The 15866-nt window shown below is 42.1% G+C and overlaps 2 protein-coding genes across 4 annotated transcripts in view; one reads left to right on the forward strand and one right to left on the reverse strand.

The window, feature by feature from the left end:
* LOC308569499 (sodium channel protein type 5 subunit alpha-like) overlaps positions 1-15866 on the reverse strand; it is a 57335-nt gene that overhangs the window by 29447 nt on the left and 12022 nt on the right. For 2 of the 3 annotated variants that reach the window (XM_081163461.1, XM_081163460.1), the window contains exons 4-10: positions 13996-14083; positions 13320-13448; positions 11952-12043; positions 10926-11126; positions 8578-8641; positions 6284-6434; positions 3082-3276 (exon numbers count right to left, since the gene is read on the reverse strand). In XM_081163461.1, the coding sequence (XP_081019587.1) occupies positions 3082-3276; positions 6284-6434; positions 8578-8641; positions 10926-11126; positions 11952-12043; positions 13320-13448; positions 13996-14083 (920 nt within the window). Of the gene's footprint in view, positions 1-3081; positions 3277-6283; positions 6435-8577; positions 8642-10925; positions 11127-11951; positions 12044-13319; positions 13449-13995; positions 14423-15866 lie in introns of those variants that run through there. The other variant, XM_081163462.1, reaches the window with a different exon arrangement.
* The window catches only part of WDR48 (WD repeat domain 48), a 58154-nt gene continuing 44486 nt past the window's right edge, over positions 2199-15866 (forward strand). The window contains exon 1 of the mRNA XM_081163634.1: positions 2199-2203. The gene's annotated coding sequence lies outside the window, so the exon portion shown is untranslated. The remainder of the gene's footprint in view (positions 2204-15866) is intronic.

Genomic DNA, 15866 nt, shown 5'->3' on the forward strand with positions numbered 1-15866 from the left:
CCTTCCCACCGGAGTGGTACCTATTTATCTACTTGCACTTTGACGTGCTTTCGAACTGCTAGGTTGGCAGGAGCAGGGACCGAGCAACGGGAGCTCATCCCGTCATGGGGATTCGAACCGCCGACCTTCTGATCGGCAAGTCCTAGGCTCTGTGGTTTAGACCACAGCGCCACCCACATCCAGTTGTTATTATTATTATTATTATTATTATTATTATTATTATTATTATTATTATTATAAAAAATAATTTTTATTGCATTTTTTCCAGATAAAGATATACAGTATAGAACAAACAAAGAAAGAAAAAAAGAAAAGAGAAAGAAGAGAAAAGAAAAGAAAGAAAACCAACCATTTCAACAACTTATTTCAACTTTCCAACGGACTTCCCCGCGTCTCCCGCACAGAGCAATCTTGACAATAAATTTATCAGCAAATTATAACCTTGTTTCATGTGTTTCTTTTGTACTTTCAATTGCAATTTAAGTTTAAATCCCTTATTATCCGTTTACTCTATAAGCAAACATATTATCCTTTTTGACCATTTAAACATTGATTCTTTCATTAATATTATCTAATTTCATATGTATTCCACTCTCGTTGCTGGGGCTAACATTCAAAGTCATGCGAAATCCTATAGTTCATATAACTTATAAAATTTTTGCAAATAGTCCTTAAATTTTTTCCAGTCCTCCTCCATTGCTTCTTCTCCCAAGTCTCGGATCCTGGCAGTCATCTCGGCTAACTCCATGTAGAAGAAGAGCAGAAGAAGAGTTTGGATTTGATATCCCGCCTTTCACTCCCCTTCAGGAGTCTCAAAGCGGCTAACATTCTCCTTTCCCTTCCTCCCCCACAACAAACACTCTGTGAGGTGAGTGGGGCTGAGAGACTTCACAGAAGTGTGACTGGCCCAAGGTCACCCAGCAGCTGCATGTGGAGGAGCGGGGACGCGAACCCGGTTTCCCAGATTACGTGACTACCGCTCTTAACCACTACACCACACTGGCTCTGTAGTCCATCAATTGCGTCTGCCTCTCTTCCAGTGTGGGCAAATCTTGAGTCTTCCAATATTTAGCGATAAGAATTCTTGCTGCTGTAGTAGCATACATAAAAAACGTTCTATCCTTCTTTAACACCTTTTGGCCGACAATGCCCAAGAGGAGGGCCTCCGGTTTCTTAGGAAAGGTGTACTTAAACACCTTTTTTAACTCATTGTAGATCATTTCCCAGAAGGCCTTCACTTTTGGACAAGTCCACCAAAGGTGAAAGAATGTCCCTTCAGCCTCCTTGCACTTCCAACATTTATTATCAGACAAATGGTATATCTTAGCAAGCTTGACTGGGGTCATGTACCACCTGTATATCATTTTCATAATGTTTTCTTTCAAGGCATTACATGCCGTAAATTTCATACCGGTGGTCCATATCCTTTCCCAGTCTTCAAACATAATATTGTACCCAATGTCTTGAGCCCACTTTATCATGGCTGATTTAACTGTCTCATCCTGGGTGTTCCATTTAAGCAGCAAGTTATACATTCTCGATAGTACCTTGGTCTTTGGTTCTAACAGCTCTGTCTCAAGTTTCGATTTTTCCACCTGGAATCCTGTTTTTTTGTCCAACTTAAAAACCTCATTAATTTGGGCATAATGAAACCAATCTTGCACCTTATCCTTTAATTTTTCAAAGCTCTGCAACCTCCAATTGTCTCCAATGTTTTCTATTATTTCCCAATATTTCGGCCAGCCGGCCTCCATATTAGGTTTTTTCCGAGCCTTGGCCTCTATTGGTGATAGCCACCTCGGGGTCTTACTTTCAAGTAAGTCTTTGTATTTTTTCCAGACCATAAATATTGCTTTTCTGACAATATGGTTTTTGAACATTTCGTGTGTTTTTGCCTTGTCATACCACAAATACGCATGCCAACCTAACGAATTGTTAAAGCCTTCCAGATCTAGGACATCAGTGTTTTCTAGCAAAATCCAATCTTTCATCCAGCAGAAGGATGCAGCTTCATAGTATAACCTTAAGTCTGGCAGGGCAAACCCCCCTCTTTCTTTTGCATCAGTTAATATTTTAAACTTTATTCGGGGCTTTTTGCCCTGCCAAACAAACTTCGAAATATCCTTCTGCCACTTTCCAAAACATTCCACTCTGTCCACGATCTGCAAGGCTTGAAACAGAAACAACATTTTTGGCAAAACGTTCATCTTTATAGCTGCAATTCGGCCTAACAAGGATAGTTTCAATCTTGACCAGATTTCTAGGTCTTTTTTAACTTCTGACCAACATTTCTCATAGTTGTCTTTAAATAAGTTCAAATTTTTGGAAGACAAGTTAACCCCCAGGTATTTCACTTTTTAAACAATATTTAAGTCTGTTTCCTTCTGAAACCCATCTGTTTCGGAAGATGTCAAATTCTTTCCTAGTACCTTAGTTTTTTGTTTATTCAACTTAAATCCCGCCACCCGACCAAATTCTTGAATTAATTCTAAAACTCTTTTTGTACTAGATTCTGGCTCCTGTAGTGTTAAAACCAAGTCATCTGCAACAGTTTTATTATTATTTATTGAATTTATATACTGCCCTATACCCAGAGTTTGGATTGTTCTGCGCCCATGTTTGCAAGCCATCCTGTACTATGTAAATTTTTGAAAATATTTATTTTGAAAGCAATTTTTAATTTTTCTAAGTAAATAGATAAAAAGCGCAGTCTATGACAGTGCAAAGTGGAGAATCACATTCCAGACCATTGCATCACCGATTGCAGTCAAAAGCTTACAGCATTTTTACTGCCACCATCATAAAATCTATTAATGTATTTCATTTAATTCACATGTTAATTTTGCAATGTTTTTCCTCTCCCCCTACAGAAATTTAATAAGTATTAAATATTAAAGTATTAAATATTAAATATTAAATTCTGTTATTGGAACTTCAGCCATAATTAAGTAGTAATTATCATGGATGAAGATACAACAATAGAATTATACATACTTTATTTCTATTGTTAACAACAGCAACAACAATAAAAACAATTAGGCTAAGTATATAATAATATTTTTTAAAAAAAGATTTACAAACCTTTTCCTTTTTTAGTAGTTCTTTGGCTTCACGAAGTAACATCTCCCTTGCCTTTGTGTGTGCAAGTGTTGCTTTGTTTTGCTCTTCATATGCCATTGTTACAACAGCCAGGATTAAATTAAATAGATAAAATGAGCACAAAAAGATGATTATCACAAAAAAGATGCAGTAAGATTTCCCAGATGTTCTGATAACCTGCAAGCATGAAATACATAACTCATCATGTATTGTCTTTCAGCAAAACAATGATCAGAGAATAAAAACAAATGTTAAAATAATCCAATTAATAGAATAGTAATAGAGCAACGGCATCAGGTCAAGCAACCACTGTTGTCTCCTAGTTAACGCCAAAAATCTGAGATAATAAAATTGTTTTTACCTGCCAGTGGATACCCATCAAAGTCTCTGCAATCAAGGCTTCCATGAAAAGGGGAAGCCTGAGTTGGGGGGCGCACACATGCACATAACAACAGAAAAATCCCCCTCACGCATCATCCTATAGCAGGCCAAGCCCACCAAATTGATGAGAGGGATTCTTCCTAACATCAATCACAAAACTCGGGATGGATGATATGGGAGAAGGAAAGGCACAATGACCTCATAGGAGGTCATTTCAACTGATGTCCATTGAGCATTTGCATCCAACAAGCAAGGTGGAAGGTTGTTCGTGCTTGGTGTATCAAAAACAAGGTGTCTGTTAAGAGGACATCTGTGGCTGACCTACTATCATTCCTGCAAAATGGCCTTTGGAAGGACCTTCACACAAATACCTTGAAGAGGCAGGCTGTAGCCATTTGCATGTTCAGACCCAGAAACCTCCCCCCTAAATAAATTAACACCTGACTCAAATTTTTCGTTTGGTTTTTGGCAGAATTTAAGCCACAACTTTATTGATTACAGAAAAGTGACTGGTTGCATAGGCTCTGTTTCGACTAGCTCGCTGCCTAGGCAGGTAGCGCTGACCCAGGGTTCCAGCACAGGTCAGACAAGGGTGAACACCTGGATAAGCGGAAAGCCAGGAACGGGCTAACTCCGCCACCCAAATGTCCCCCTGGACTCAGGCACGGGCACAACCCCCTCACAGGGGTTGACCACACCTTCGAGTCTCTGGATTACTTTAACGGAATACCCTTCACATTGGGATGGCGAGAGCGTTCTCCCATCCCTATCACCTGAACCAGAGCCTATCTGCAACCTTACAAGTTGTGACGATTTGCTACACGGCAGGCGAAACCCAAATGGCAGCAGCCAATCATCCAAGTGGGGAAAATTCCTGCCGTGCCCCTGTCCAAACGACGGATGACACACGACGGCATAGCAAGGTCAAGCACAAAGCCCTAAAAGTAGGGAGAGGTGGGCAGGTGTTCCGAATGCATGCACCGAAAGAGGAAGCTCTGGGTCATGTGCATAGGTATATATAGGTTCCTCGAACCATTTGGACTGCGTCCCATTGGCCAGATTGTACCCAGCTTCGAGGGACCTACCAATCAGGTGTTGTGGCTTACCAAGTATCCACCCACAAGACAGGGTGTTGGTTGTCCAGGTCTCACAGCAATACGTGCCCTCTTTAAGGGTGGACCCGATTTCCTCTATTCTTTCTAAACCTAATTCTCCTTCCTTCTATACTTCTAGTTAAATGTTTTCTTAGAGGTGCTATACTGAAGTGACTTCTCATGGCACACAGGCAGTGGCGTAGCGTGGGTTGTCAGCACCCGGGGCAAGGCAAGTAATTTGCGCCCCCTAACCTGTGGATCTGCGCCCCCTAACCCTAACCCCCAGATGTTGCGCCCGGTGCGGCTGTCCCCCCCTGCACCCCCCACGCTACACCACTGCACATGGGTTCCCTTCACGGGACTGTCATAAGATTCTGACAGCTTTACATTTACTCTTTGATTGATCGCTCATTCCACTAGGGCTGCAGTTGCTTCCGTGGCTTTCGCTACTAATGGTACTCTTCATAAGGCTTGTACAGAAGCTGCATGGGCTTCTCCAAACACTTTCATTCATCACCACACAATTGATAATGATGCATAGGCAGAGGTTGCATTTGGAAGGAGGGTCCTGCAGCAGGTCTCTCCATGATAAATTACGCAGGGGTGCAGTCAAGGGACCCACCCTATTGGGATTAGCTTTGCTATGTCCCAACATACCATCCCTTCTAGCCAAAGTGAAATAGTACGGTTGGTACCAACATGAAGTGTAGATTTCCTTCAGTGTACCTTCAGTGTAAATTGTCTGCACTTAAAAAAAGAAGACTATAGGTCTTTCCCCCTATTAAACAGTTCAGTGTTAGTATTGGAAGTAGGCTTTCTGTTCCTGATGGGGTTTTTCTGTTGCTGATCTCTGTTGCTTGCTTCTAAGTTTCTCCTTAAATTCCTGGGCTTATGTTTCATACCCTCCAAGTGTCCCGATTTGCCTGGAAGGTCCCTGTTTCCTCAGAGTGCTGAGCTCGGAGAGGAGAATAAGCTAGTGTTTGTCCCGAGCAGTGATGGCAGCAGCAGTGGCAGCTACGAAGGAGCATCCTGTTGCCTCTCCCTGGCTCTCCATGGCTGCCACTGACAACCTCCTCCTTTGAGCAGTTCATAGCAGCTGCTGGAGAATGGGAGAAGAGGAGAAAAGGCTGCCACTACCGAGGCTCAGCCCTGCGTGATGTGCCAGCTCTGAGATACAGGCATTGCTGTCCTGGGCAGGAGTGGGGCACAAGGGGCATTGATGATGATGATTAAAAAGCTTTGCACATCTGTGCCTAATCTTGCCCTTTTCTAAAATGTATTTATTGGTGTGTGGGGTTTTTTTTGTAACTCCACCAAAGAATAAAATAAAATAAAATTTGGATTAAGGTGTTTTCTCAGGGTGGTGGTGTGTGTTCTGTTGGTGCAGTGGTGACGACACTCACCCTTCTTCAAATAGGGAATGCTCCGCGGGGCGGGGGGGGACACAAAAACATGGGGGCGGGGGTTTGAAGAGGCTCAGTTGTGAGAGGGAGTGAAAAATGTTCCTATTTTCATCTGAGAAATGTTAAAGGGTATGTTTCCTGTATGGAAGTCCATGGAAGCATCATGGTACTTCCAGTATACTTCCGAAGTGTTCATTTCTGACTTGACCAGAAGGTGGACCCATAACCAAACTATCCCTGCTATGTTAAAGGAAATTTACCCTTCGAGTAGATACCAACAGTACATTAAAAAAAAGAAACAATTACCTGCCGATAGAGGATTTCCCAACTATCCTGTGTCATCAGTCGGAACAATGATAGAAAGGCCCATCCAAAATGATCGAAACTGGTGTATCCATCATCAGGATTTTCTCCATATTTCACGCAATAATAGGTTCCGTTTTTACATTCAGTTTCACTTATAAAAGAGAATACATTATGTTACTGATAACTTTCAAGTAAAAGATCTCTCTGACTGCTTACCTCACAAGTGGAACCTGGACATTCACATCTTTCTCAAACATACTTAATCTTCTAGGTTTTGTTACAGTCTCAACATCAATACTGAACAGAGTTTATTAAAATCAAACCAACGTTATCAACATTTTTACTGGCCCCTGTGATAAGTTATAAGTTATACAAAAAAGTTCTATATGTTCAGAGAAAGCTATTAAAGGCATAATGGCATAAGACAGAGACTAGCCCATCCTATCTCAAAGTCCGTGTGGGAGCAGTAACTATAAAGGGTGGAGGCAGAAGGGTCTGAGTGAAGGATTTGCTTCTTAATAGACAGTACTCCTAGTTGTAAGAATCACCTGGCAGATGTAATTGTGCTAAGGAGTGACCTTGAGAGACTTATTTCAGTGGCTCAATGAGGTGTTGTTGTTTTACTTAAAGCCCAGAATACTTTGTGGAGATCCCATGAGGGGAACCTTTGCACTGTTTGTGAGTTAAGTTGTGTTGCACCTCTGAGGAAAAGATGAAGGTAGGTAATAACTGAGTGGTCTGTGACCTTATTTTGAGAGGACCAAGAAAAGGTCAGAGGCTTTTCTGTGAGTGGTTGGGGATAGTCTCTGGTGAATGCTTGCTTGTACAAAGATAACATGTTCCTTGAAACCTGCTTTGGCGTGTAAGACTTTCTCCCACTTTTACCATATTAGGAAGAATGTTCAGATCACTTCATAGATGTGACATGTAAATGTTCTTCTAGATCAGGCTTCCTCAACCTCAGCCCTCCAGATGTTTTTGGTCTACAACTCCCATGATCCCTAGCCAGCAGGACCAGTGGTCATGGATGATGGGAATTGTAGTCTCAAATCATCTGGAGAGCTGAGGTTAAGGAAGCCTGTTCTAGATTCTTGGAGACTCTCTTCTAGATATGACTAGAGTGACAAGGAAAGTTTATCCTACATACTTCCTCCTCTTCTTTTTTCTCCCCAGTGGAAGATCTGACCGAACGACTAGTCATGATGGCTCTCCTACATCAGGTATTAGAGGCAGCATGCCTCTGAACAACAGCAGGAGAGGATGATTCCCAAAGACATTGGGTTGGCTATTGTGAAAGACATGCTGGACACTGTTTCTAGATAGACCTTTGGCCTGATCTAGCACCACTCTTCCTTTGCTTCTGATACATTTTCAGAAGTCAGATCCATCTACTATTGAAGGGGGAGACTGGTCAATAAGGTACATTGATTAAGTGGAGTTTGTTGGAGGTGGATCAGTTTTCTTGACCCCTTCCTGCCAGGGAATCCTCTGGGGAAGGCACACTCAAGGCAGAAGGACCTTTTATTGTGCTTGATCTTATTTACTCATGTCTTTTGACCTGAAGGTATTTCAGAATCTGAAGGGAAGGGAAAGAGATGATTGATACACTTTCCTCCCTAGCTAAGAATTGGGGTAAGGAGTAGAGTTTTGTTTTGACTCTTATTAGGCCAATGAAGGCAGGGACTAGAACTGTTAGGGGGTCTCCGTCTGCATAAATTCTGCCTTTCAGAATGAGGGGAAAACCCACTATAGATAAACTCCTCCACCAACAGAGTCAGGGTGATTTTTATCGGGTCTGCAGCACAGAAGGAAATTATTAATTCCCAGTCATGCATGGCTGCTGATTAAATTTTAAAACTAAGCATGTTAATTGTTTTTATTGTTAATTGTATTAACATTAGTAGTAGTAGTAGTACCACCCTGTGCATCTGACTGGGTTGCCCCAGCCATTCTGGGTGGCTTCTAGCATATGCAGAAACATAGTAAAACTTCAAACATAAAATACGTCTTTGTACAGGGCTGCCTTCAGATGCCTTCTAAAGGTTGTATAGTTACTTATCTCCTTGACATCTGATGGGAGGGTGTTCCACAGGGTGGTTGCCATCACCAAGAAGGACTGGTTCCCTGTAACCTCACTTCTTGCAGTGAGGGAACCGCTAGAAGGTCTTCGGAGCTATATCTCAGTGTCCAGGCTGAATGACGGGGTGAAGACGCTCCTTTAAGTATATAGGGCTAAAGCCTTTATAGCTTTAACAATTAACATCTTGTCTAGTTTGGTCCTCAGTTACACTTACTTGGGATGTGTTGTGTATCCACACAGCAATACATCAGTAGAAGAATTCTTTTTCTGATATACTTCTGGAAGCAAACATTTTGGAAGCAAAAGTAATAGTCATTTAAAACCTCTTCCTACCTCATAATACAATGGATGTAGTTATCAGCTGAATAACAAACTCCCAGTCAGGTGGCTAACCTGTGTCTGACCCACCAAGCCATATGAAATTGGTCCATCAGACCCTGCAGCAGTATCCCCTGATCTGATTGAGAGAGTAGAATGCTGGACTTTTTGTGAGAAGTTCATTTTCTGCAGTGGATGGAGGGGACCCACATATGGGTTGTGTCTCATAGAATCATAGAGTTGGAAGAGACCACAAGGGCCATCGAGTCCAACCCCCTGCCAAGCAGGAAACACCATCAGAGCACTCCTGACATATGGTTGTCAAGCCTCTGCTTAAAGACCTCCAAAGTAGGAGACTCCACCACACTCCTTGGCAGCAAATTCCACTGTCGAACAGCTCTTACTGTCAGGAAGCTCTTCCTAATGTTTAGGTGGAATCTTCTTTCTTGTAGTTTGGATCCATTGCTCCGTGTCCGCTTCTCTGGAGCAGCAGGAAACAACCTTTCTCCCTCCTCTATGTGACATCCTTTTATATATTTGAACATGGCTATCATATCACCCCTTAACCTCCTCTTCTCCAGGCTAAACATGCCCAGCTCCCTTAGTCGTTCCTCATAAAGCATCGTTTCCAGGTCTTTGACCATTTTGGTTGCCCTCCTCTAGACACGTTCCAGTTTGTCAGTGTCCTTCTTGAACTGTGGTGCCCAGAACTGGACACAGTACTCCAGGTGAGGTCTGACCAGAGCAGAATACAGTGGCACTATTACTTCCCTTGATCTAGATGCTATACTCCTATTGATGCAGCCCAGAATTGCATTGGCTTTTTTAGCTGCCATGTCACACTGTTGGCTCATGTCAAGTTTGTGGTCTCCCACTTACTTCACTAGGCAAGATATGCAGATTGATGACACCCTAAGAGTAAACCACCCCAGTTTCCACAACAGTATGCAATCATGGCAATGCAACTGGCAAACAGAATAGAACAGGAACAGAAAAACCAACAGGGAACATACCCCTGGACACACCCTCCTTGCCTCATTTTACTACGTACTACTGTACTTACATTTTAACCCAATTCATCCGCTTACTGCAGTCACCCTAAGCACTGAGAGCATTGGATTTCCTCCATGTCCTGCAGAAAATGAATGCAAGTCCAACATTCTATTCTTTTGGAGTGGAGGAGGAGATTCATGGATGGCATATTCTTAGGGGTGCCCAGCTGAGTAGGCTCTCCTGTGGCCTTCCCCCACCCTGTTGTTGAACCACCTCCTGCAGTGCCTGCTTGCTGAAGGAAATGTTGGCTGATGCATACACTCTACGCCTGCATTGTTTCACATAAGTCAACACTGAAGCCCAGGTGGCTCCCCCAAAAGAGTACCAGTCCCAAAGATAGCGGAAGAAAATTCACTCTCTGTGGAGTGGAGGGAAGAGATCTGCTTTCAGTCACCAGTTGGGGAGGGAGTCAGAAGAAGGCCCCACCTCACCAGAATGTCATCCATCTCAGTAGCATTCTGACTGCCCCTCAGGATGTCTCCTTAAACTCTCTTTCCTTCTGCCAGAAGGCGATTGCTCCAAAAGAGGCAGAATCACTACCATGGGATGCACTGGGGTCCTTGACTCCTCGGAGGAATTCATCATTAAGGCTAGGTTACTCATGCCAAGGCTGGATAGACTAAGTTCAATAAGTGAATTCCAATCTCCTTCCCCTTTATATCCCACATGGAAGAAAGAGAAGAGAAATCAAGCTGGAAGTTGCTATGTCATGGGCTGGCTGAGTTAGAAAGATGCAGATGGAAGATTGGTTGAGGAACCAGTGAATGGCAAGCCCCAGATTATCTGGGGAGTTATTAGGAATAGGGCTTTCCAGGTGGTGGTTCCACAACTTTGGAGCTCTCTCTCCAGACCCTCTAAAAAAAATTAAAATCCAGGTCTGCGTTGGGCTGAATTGTGCTGTTGGTCTGTGTGCCGTACATAATTCAGCTCAAGTCATATGACAGCATTAGTATTGTTACTATTACTTCTTACACAAATAAAGATGCTAGCAAATATAAAGTCTAAATCTGACTCAACATGGTTCAATGAAACTTCAAAACCACATAATAATATGGGGCGTGGGATGCTATTGTATTAATTTATAAATGCCAGTTTAGGAATGATCCGAAAGTAAAACACTGTTTTGGCAGTACAAAAAGTACCAGGGTTATGTAAGCAATATGCTACAGATTTAAAGGAGGGTGTTTTTACCTGAATCCTGTAATGTGTATGACTCCTCCTTGCTGATGCTCTTATTCAAGTAAGAAGCATGGACACATTTATATTTTAAGTTGCCCATGAAGAGTTGGAGGCCAACCAGGGCAAAGACAGCCAAGCAGAAAACTGTCAATAGCATCACATTGGCAAGCTTCTTGACAGACTGAAGAAGTGAAGCTATAATGACTTTCAGTCCTATGAACAAAGACTAAATATTATACAGACTGATAACAGAGGACAAAACTACAGCCCTTTTGAATTATGTTTCTCAGCTATTATCATAATAATAATAATAATAATAATAATAATAATAATAATAATAATAATAATAATTTATTATTTGTACCCCGCCCATCTGGCTGGGTTTCCCCAGCCACTCTGGGCGGCTTCCACAGAAACCAAAAATACAGTAAAATCACACATTAAAAACTTCCCTGAACAGGGCTGCCTTAAGATGTCTTCTGAATGTCAGGTAGTTGTTTATCGCTTTGAAATCTAATGGGTCTACGCTATGGAAAGCATAGCCCTGAAGTCCAACTATTGCAATGTGCTTTAGGGGTGGGGAGATGGGAGTGCATAGCAGTGTCTCACCTTCTGATAGTGTCTGTCTCCTGATTTGTTTTTGGAAGTGCACCAGAATTTGAACAAGCTCCCTATAGGCTATAGTCTTCTGGTACCATTTAAAGTTCAGCTTTGATCTATAATAAGGTTACCAAACGTCCCTGTTTCTCGGGTACAGTCCCTGGATTTACAAATCAGTCCCCTGACAAAATCCTATCATTCCTACTGAAGTTGAAAAGTGTCCCTGGATTCATTGACAAAAAAATCTGGTAACCTTAATCTATAAATTGTGGTGTTGTCAGAACTTTTCTCTTTTGTGACTTACTGTTTCATTGAATTTTCATAATAGATTGTTTTTAACTGTTTCTTATTTGGGTTAGTTTGAATTCCTTGAGTGAAAGGTGGAAGACAAATTTAGTAACCGAACAAACAGACAAAGCAAGAAAAAGAGCCTCTCACCTGGGATTACAGAAACAGCTTTTAAAGTTCTCAGAACCCTGAAAATTCGGATAGCTGAAATGCTACTAAAACGCAAAGCCAAAGCGGCGTACCTGAAAATTTCAAAATATGAAAAAAGATATCGACAGACTCATCATTTTATAAGACAATGCTACTGGTAGCTATATTCTGCACACATATTCTTACCTGCCCCCGCCAATCCCTGCTTCCCCCAAACAATGGGCTATTAGTGTGGCATGTGGGCTACAACTGAGGGGTAGGACACAGCATTAATATTCCAAAGGCTCTGGGTTCAATCTCCCACACTTCTGGGGGGGGGATCTCAAGGTGCAGGAAACTCAAGCAGAGCTACTGCTTGCCAGGAGCATGCAGCAGTGGGTTAGAAAGATTTGGGATAAAGAAGCTTCATGTGTGTATATTGTTTTTGGGAAAGGGCCATGCTCACTCAGTGCTAAAGCAGATACTTTGCATGCACAAGGTCCCATTTTGTGTGTATGTAAACTCCGGGAGGGCATGGCCACAGACCATTCCATTCCACCACACGCTGTACTAGCATTCAGTTTATACTGAAACAAACCTCCACACATAGTTTAAGTGACTGGCCGTTTCATAAGAAGAAGAAGAGTTTGGATTTGTTATCCCGCCTTTCACTCCCTTTAAGGAGTCTCAAAGCGGCTAACATTCTCCTTTCCCTTCCTCCCCCACAACAAACACTCTGTGAGGTGAGTGGGGCTGAGAGACTTCAGAGAAGTGTGACTGGCCCAAGGTCACCCAGCAGCTGCATGTGGAGGAGCGGAGACGCGAACCCGGTTCCCCAGATTACGAGACTACCGCTCTTAACCACTACACCACACTGGCTGTTCAAAATTGTGCAGATATTTCTACAACGTATAGTTAAAATTTGACACAAGTCCAAAACACTCCTCATCCAAAGGGCACAACATGAAGTCTAATAGTAGCTAGAATTAGTAGATTAACAAGTCGAACTACATCCACAATGGGTGAAATTCAGCATCATCCTACGGTGAACATCCTGTCAATGCAAGTAGTGCAGGTTGCCGGACGTAACTATCCTCCTCTCCTTCCCCTCCCCCACTGTTCTGGGGGTTCTCCCCACATTGCCTGAGCCAATTTTGGGGTGTGTCAGAGTTGTGATGGGAAAGAAAGGAAGGGAAAGCCCTGTTACGCAAGCAGAAGTTTTCACACAGGGCTTACAATGACAGAACTTGTTAGGCGATTCCCACCTTATATGTTTAAATGCTCCCAAGGTCAGCAGCATCTTCACATGCAAAGCTAGCAGAATTCTAGCTCTAGTTTTTCTCCTGTATGAAAAATTATAAACTGCAAAGAAGAAACACCGAAACTTACGTCATAATTAAAACAAATAAATCCAAATCGTTCCAGGGATCTCGAAGATAGGTGAATTCATTCAAAACAAATCCCCTTGCTACTATTTTTACTGCAAATTCAACTGTATAAATAACTGTGAAAATATACCTGAAAATCAAAGCCAGAGAAACAAAATCATTACCAGTGTGGAGGGAATCAAGGCTACTCATGTGCTACTTCCCACATGAAGCCCAAGGAAAAATGGAAGTGCTATGATGGCATTGTAGGGCAAAGGTGTGGTTAGATTTCATTATACGATTGCTGTATAATATTTATTTATTTCCATCTCTGAGCCAACTGCTAGATAAGGCTTGCACATTGTATGATCCAGAAAGCAAAATAGGTACATCCCACCAGTCACATATGAGCTGCTGTTTGACTCACCCTCCCCTTACTTTTGCAGTTCCAAGCAAGACAGTATAATAGGAGACTTAGGGCTTGTGCACAAATGAGCATTATTTTACTGCTAATTCACTTCCTCACCCCCACTCAAGTTAGACCTGAGTAGACCTCAGTGCACCTATTTGAATATCAGGTGCACCTCTAGTATTTCCCAATTACGAAGCAGGCATCCCTTCTGTGTTTATTCCTGCCTTCCAATGGTTGATTCTCATTCAGACCATAGATTGTACATGAAGTGTGGAGTGATACTTACTCAGCGATTTGGTAATTTTCTGGAGGCTTGTTTAAAGTCATAAAAATACAGTTAACGAGAACCGCACATGTTATGAATGCTATGAATAACGTACATGATGTGTTAAGGAAATAGTGTTTCACTTAAAAATAAGGGGTATAACTCCAGGTATAAGGTGGTATATAAATTAAACAAACAAACAAATAAATATTCAACAGTTTGTGGTAAAATATGAGTAACCAAAATAAATGTAATTAATGCTACTTACTATCATGCTCTTAAATTAAAAGGAAAAATCTAAAAATAATGCATTTTCTTTAGTTTAACTTTGCTTGTTTCTTGTTTATTCAGCATAATAACTGTTATGAACCTTAGGCTAGAGTCAGCATCAGGAATGATACAAGGTAGTTCCTGTGCACATTTTCAAGCACTTGAGGTTAATCGGAAGAAATCTTGCCTTTATTCTCTGGGTAACCGAAGAATTGATGCTTTTGAATGATGGTGCTGGAGGAGACTCTTGAGAGTCCCATGGACTGCAAGAAGAACAAACCTATCCATTCTTAAGGAACTCAGCCCTGAGAGCTCACTGGAAGGACAGATCGTGAAGCTGAGGCTCCAATACTTTGGCCACCTCATGAGAAGACTCCCTGGAAAAGACCCTGATGTTGGGAAAGACGGAGGGCACAAGGAGAAGGGGATGACAGAGGACATGATGGTTGGACAGTGTTCTCGAAGCTACCAGCATGAGTTTGACCTAACTGCGGGAGGCAGTGGAAGACAGAAGTGCCTGGCGTGCTCTGGTCCATGGGGTCACGAAGAGTCGGACACGACTAAATGACTAAACAACAGCAACAACAAACAGGATCCATGTCTAACCCAAACAAGAGCTCTTGAAAGTACAAAAGAATATTTAGGGGGTGTGGCGTGTCACCCGCGGGGGTGTGACGCATGTCCGTGGTTGTGCGGTGTGCGGCACACATCCCGGGGGTGGTGGCCACAATGGCACCCTTTCCCCAAATGGTGCCCCCCCTTGTACGCCAGTGGAGCAATGGTTGCCACTTTTAGTCATAGTCCAAATCAGGCCAGCTCACCATATGCCCAACCCCACAACATTCAGACCTTCTGCTGCCTGTATGGATGTTGAGTGTAGGAAAGCTCCCCTCCTTACCTGCACATTTCATACCTTCAAAACAGGGCTAGTGTGTCCAGTATAGAATAAATCAAGGTATTAAAGATGGGTATGAACTTCTGGGTGAAGTGAAGGGAATATGGAACAAAGTTGCATAAGCAAACCAATTTCTAGCCTACAGTTGCACACTTGGGGCATGTACTGTTTATAATTTGGGGTTGTATGTTTTGAGGTGAAGGGATCATGTTACACTAGCTCTGATCATTTAACTATAGTATGAAACATGACTGCAAGACGAGGGATCTTAATATACAGGGCCATCAAAACAAGTGGCGCTCATATTGTATGGACTCACCACAGGGGAATGGCTGATGGTCAGTTTTCCTAAAGGTGCCTTTGCACCATCTCATTTTCTTTTTTTATTTCAGTTTTTAATTTGTGAGTATAATAGAAAAAAGAGAAAAGCAAACAATAATAATAATAAACATTGTCAGGTGACATTAAGAATAATAATATTCCATCAATCCTGATTTAAACATATAAATTAATACAGGCAGTCCAAATAGGTATCTAAACAAAACAGATAATTATAAGCCATGTGTTCAAGCACAGAAAGGACACTGAGATCTACAACCTGCGGAGCACCAGCTGATTATATCTGTCACTGCAAATTACAAGGGGATCTGGCCTAGCAAGATCTTCTGTAGGTCTAAATAATAAATTGTACTCTTTCTTCTTAGTAACACAGTTAAAATTATGTTTT

Source organism: Podarcis bocagei (assembly GCF_964188305.1).
Source record: "Podarcis bocagei genome assembly, chromosome: 12".
NCBI classification, from domain to species: Eukaryota; Metazoa; Chordata; class Lepidosauria; order Squamata; family Lacertidae; genus Podarcis; species Podarcis bocagei.